The sequence below is a fragment of the Miniopterus natalensis genome, chromosome 1 (genome assembly GCF_054644295.1).
Source record: "Miniopterus natalensis isolate mMinNat1 chromosome 1, mMinNat1.hap1, whole genome shotgun sequence".
Taxonomy (NCBI): Eukaryota; Metazoa; Chordata; class Mammalia; order Chiroptera; family Miniopteridae; genus Miniopterus; species Miniopterus natalensis.
The window spans coordinates 38,025,989-38,030,318 of NC_142081.1; the positions used below are offsets into that span (position 1 = coordinate 38,025,989).

Genomic DNA, 4,330 nt, shown 5'->3' on the forward strand with positions numbered 1-4,330 from the left:
AACCAGATTAATTTTGGTGGAACTAAATCAGGGCAAAACCTCCTTATAGAGCTAGCTTGTAATCAAGAACCAAATTGATTCTTTTTGTCCTTAAAAAAGCTAGGTGACTCCCAAATTAAGGAACTTTATACCGTATGTCCTTGGAGAATAACATGGCCCAACACACGTCCCACTTCATCTAGTTCAAAGGAGTAACATAACGTGAGAAACTGCACTGTGTAATTCCTTTATTTTCTGCATATTAGTGCTTTACCAACACTACAACCATTAAGAACACAATTCCAGGTACTGTACTTTTTAGTCTGGGGCAATCAGTCTACAGACTCATTTACTTATATCAGACAAGATTAACCTCATTCAAAACTTACTGGTTTATAAATTCACATAAATACAGAAATTGATGCAATTAAACAAAAACTTCAGGATCTCATTTTAAAAATTCTTAGATTATAACTGTCAATGCAGGCTAGCCTGCGCCATGATCAGCAATAGTTATGGTTCAATTTAACTACATCAAGTATCAGCCTTTTATATTCTTAAAAAAAAGTGAAAAATACAATTTCTTACCAAAAGGTTTAGGATTTTTCAAATTTCAAATATTTGCTTCCCCCCTCTCCACCCCCTTGTTGACATTTCAATTAAACTAAAAATAACCACATCTCACCTGCAACATTCAACAGCAATCACTTGATATATAAAATTTTAACTATGCCCCCAGTTACTTTAAGACACAAAAAAATGGCTGCCTATCAATCTAACTCTCATAAGTTAGAAATACTACATTTAAGAATTAACATGAGGGTTTCAAGTTTCCTCCAGTTTAGGCATTTATACCTTTGTGCTTGTCTTGTTTCAGGATGTTATTATAGCATTGATATTTGTATTACCCATGTATGTACCTTAATGTAATCATTTAAAACACTAAGAATTAAATTTATGGTGGAGCCTTGGGAATCTTAAAAGCAACTAAAATGTTCTTAGATGTGTCTGCCAGCTTCATTTCTAGAGATACTTCTACTAAAGTGAAACTGAAAATTTTGTACTTTTGCTGCATTTTTAATTCAGAAATCCCTCTGCACCATCAGGGGCCTACAGCATAGCACCTTTGCTCATCTGCTTTAAGTAAAATGTTTGTCAAGAGTTTTACTTTGAATAGTTAGTTTTTTTGTAGCTTTATGTTTCTCATACATCTTTGGTAAAAGCTCCATTATACAATATGGCCAAAGCACGAAGGACCAATACTGTCCAACTATATACCATGATATCCCGCTCAATTTTAGTTTTCAGACACCCTCATAAAACCCACATCTTTTCCTGTATACTGCTTTTGCAGCCTACATTTCTGAAATTCCCTAAGTTTAATTCCTTGAGGATCTCTAAAATTAATCCTTAAGGCTATATAAGAACCAGATGCTGCTTCACAATTCTCTACCAGGCATTAACATTTGGTTCAAAGTATTTTCACGCTGGTCTCAATAGTCTAAGTTACTGGTCCTAACCAGATAAGCAAGTAATCTTGTTAGGATCTGGATATCACCAAGTGAGCACACTGCTTACCCTTTAAGAAAAATAAGTTTACATTCATCGTCATCTGTAGGTTCTTTCTCTTCATCCTACTTCCCCTTTAATTGTCATTCCTCAAGTCTACACGTCATTCATTCATCACATTTCCTTCCTTAAAGGAGATAGTGTATTAGAACCAACAGGATCTGACTTACTATTTGCATGAGTTAATCCTACAATCACACAGAATTAAATACTTTTTTTATAAAACATCTTTTCCAGTGATCTTATTAATGGAGATGTGGATCACTCATCTATAAAAAAGACTTTTATCTTCAATCAGTTGCTGTAATGTGAAAACAGGAATGTCTATTTTTCCAACTAGGTAAAAGGTGCATACAATTTGAATTGTTAAATGCTTTATTAATGAACAAAGTAAACATCCTAGTAATTTAAAAACTGTTGGTCTTAGACATTTGAAACATGGTAAAAGTATATATTCCAGTTTTGCCCAAAAGTCCCTTAAAATATCTACAAATATTTCAACTGTGTAGTTATACCATTATTGCTCCATTTTCTGGAAAGTTTTTAAAGTTAAAAAAGGGAAAATGCAGCAAAGATGCTAACTTTGCAGTGAAAAAAATTTTGTGTTCAACAGGTTACAATTTCATATTCTTATGCAGTGTAAATTAGCTATGTAATGGGGAATTTGAGTTGAATCCCTACTCATGCATGATGTATGTTTCAGAACTTAATAGCTGGCATTTCAAAGAACTTCTTATATTACCTTTTTAACATACTGATGTGCAACTGGAACATATTACGATATTACTCATTATTTGCCACTGTAGGCTAAGTTATCTATACTGGTCTTAGATATAAAAGGTCATATTTGAAATTACTAAGTTAAAGTTAGAACTCAAAAGGGAGGGGGGAAAGGCCTTAAATATAAAAGACAAACGGCAGTTTGATTAAGCAATAATTTTCAGTTTACTAGATGAAACAGACTTGCAACATAGTCTGCATGAATGCAAAATAAGCCATCTACAGCAAGTGATAAGGAAACTGGGCAAAAAGAAAAAAAAGCATACAATGGGAAAAAAATTCTTTCAAAATAAAAAAATCATACCATTATTATTATAAAGGACTTTACCAAGAACTGCTATATTTTCCCCATCCCATTTCCTGGAAGTTAACAAGAGCATCTAGCACTTTGTGTTCATGTCAAATGTCAGATCGGAGCATCCTAACGCAAAGCAAAAGAAGAAAGAAAACAAAAAGGAAACCCCCTAACCCCCCCAAACCGTAGAACAGTAACTCCAGAGTTCAAATTCAAGAGAAAGTGGCAATTTGAAAGAGGTGATGGTGGCGATAATCCTATGAATGGGTTTTTGATTTCTCTCCTTCCGGGGGGATGGGTGGAGAATGCTCATTAGGATTTGTAGTTAGAGGTTAACCATGTGAGCCCCTCATAGAGTCCGTCCCCTGTGGTGGCACAGGAGGGCTGCACATACCAGTTCCTGTCCCGAATCCGGGTCAGGCCCAGTTTCTCCTGGATCTCGTGGGGTTTCATGGCATCAGGCAGGTCCTGCTTGTTGGCGAAGATGAGGATTATGGCGTCCCTCATCTCCCGGTCATTGATAATGCGGTGCAGCTCCTGGCGGGCCTCGTCGATGCGGTCGCGGTCGGCGCAGTCCACAACGAAGATCAGACCCTGGGTCCCGGTGTAGTAATGCCGCCAGAGCGGCCGGATCTTGTCCTGGCCGCCCACATCCCACACGTTGAACTTGACGTTTTTGTAAGTCACCGTCTCCACGTTGAAACCCACGGTGGGGATGGTGGTCACCGACTGGCCCAGCTTCAACTTGTACAGGATTGTTGTCTTGCCGGCCGCGTCCAGGCCCAACATGAGGATCCGCATTTCCTTGTTCCCGAAGATCTTGGATAGCACCTTCCCCATCGCGTCGGAGGAGCCGGGGCCGGGGGCATTCAGGTGTCCCGGGTCCCCTCAGCCAACAACGCCGCCGCCGCCGCGAAACCGAAACGAAGCCTCCCAGCCGCGAGGGCGCCCGTGCGGCCTGCGTGGGAGTTGCCTCCTCGGGGCAGAGGCCAGGGCCCGCCGCTCACTCGGGCATCACCGACCGCACAACTTGATTCCTCCAGTCGCCGCTGCTGCCGGGGCCCTGAGTCTGCGACCGGAGAGCCGCCGCCCTGCTGAGGCGCGGCCCGGCCCGGAACTGCCCTTCCCCCCGCAGGCGCCGCGCGAGCGCCGCTGCGGTTCCCGCTCCTCCGCCTCCTCCTCCCAACTCCGCGGGAGACTACGACCCTTCGGTCCTCCCGCCGGTCCGCGAGCACCGGGCTCCCTACCGACCCAGGCCACCCAAGAGGCAACGAGACTCCGGCGGCTCGTCAGGTCATTGATCCTCGCGGGAACTCGGTGCGCTGCCTGCGGAGACACAGAGAAGGAGACGAGAGTTACTGCCGGAGTTCCAGAGGGGAACGGGGGCCGAGGTGGCCCGCCTTTCCAGCTCAACCCGGGAGGTTACCTCTAGCCGCCGCCCAGAGCGCGGGCTCCCTCCGGCCGCCACCTCCTCCTCCCAGCTCTGCCGCCGCCGCCGCCGGAAAAGGCGCCGAAGAAACCGCCTCACTTCCCCTCCCGACTACGCACGCGCAACACCGGCCGCCCGTTCGGACCAGAGCGACCTCTGTAAGGAGAGCGGCCCGCGCGCCAAGCGTCGCGGGCGCCGCGCGCACAAGGGGCGGGGCTACGGCGGCCTGGAGGGCTCGCAGGTGCGGCCGTCCTCCCAGACCCGCGAATCTCGGACTC

The 4,330-nt window shown here is 44.6% G+C and overlaps 1 protein-coding gene across 1 annotated transcript; it reads right to left on the reverse strand.

Moving 5' to 3' along the window:
- Positions 1-210: 210 nt before the first annotated feature.
- ARF6 (ARF GTPase 6) lies at positions 211-3,712 on the reverse strand. The gene has a single exon (XM_016198085.2). It carries the CDS (start codon positions 3,461-3,463, stop codon positions 2,936-2,938), a length of 528 nt encoding a protein of 175 aa, XP_016053571.1. The 5' UTR covers positions 3,464-3,712; the 3' UTR covers positions 211-2,935.
- Positions 3,713-4,330: the final 618 nt, after the last annotated feature.

Bases quoted from the DNA above. Each gene is read 5' to 3' on its own strand.
- ARF6 (XM_016198085.2), bottom strand. From the start codon at position 3,463: ATGGGGAAGGTGCTATCCAAGATCTTCGGGAACAAGGAAATGCGGATC.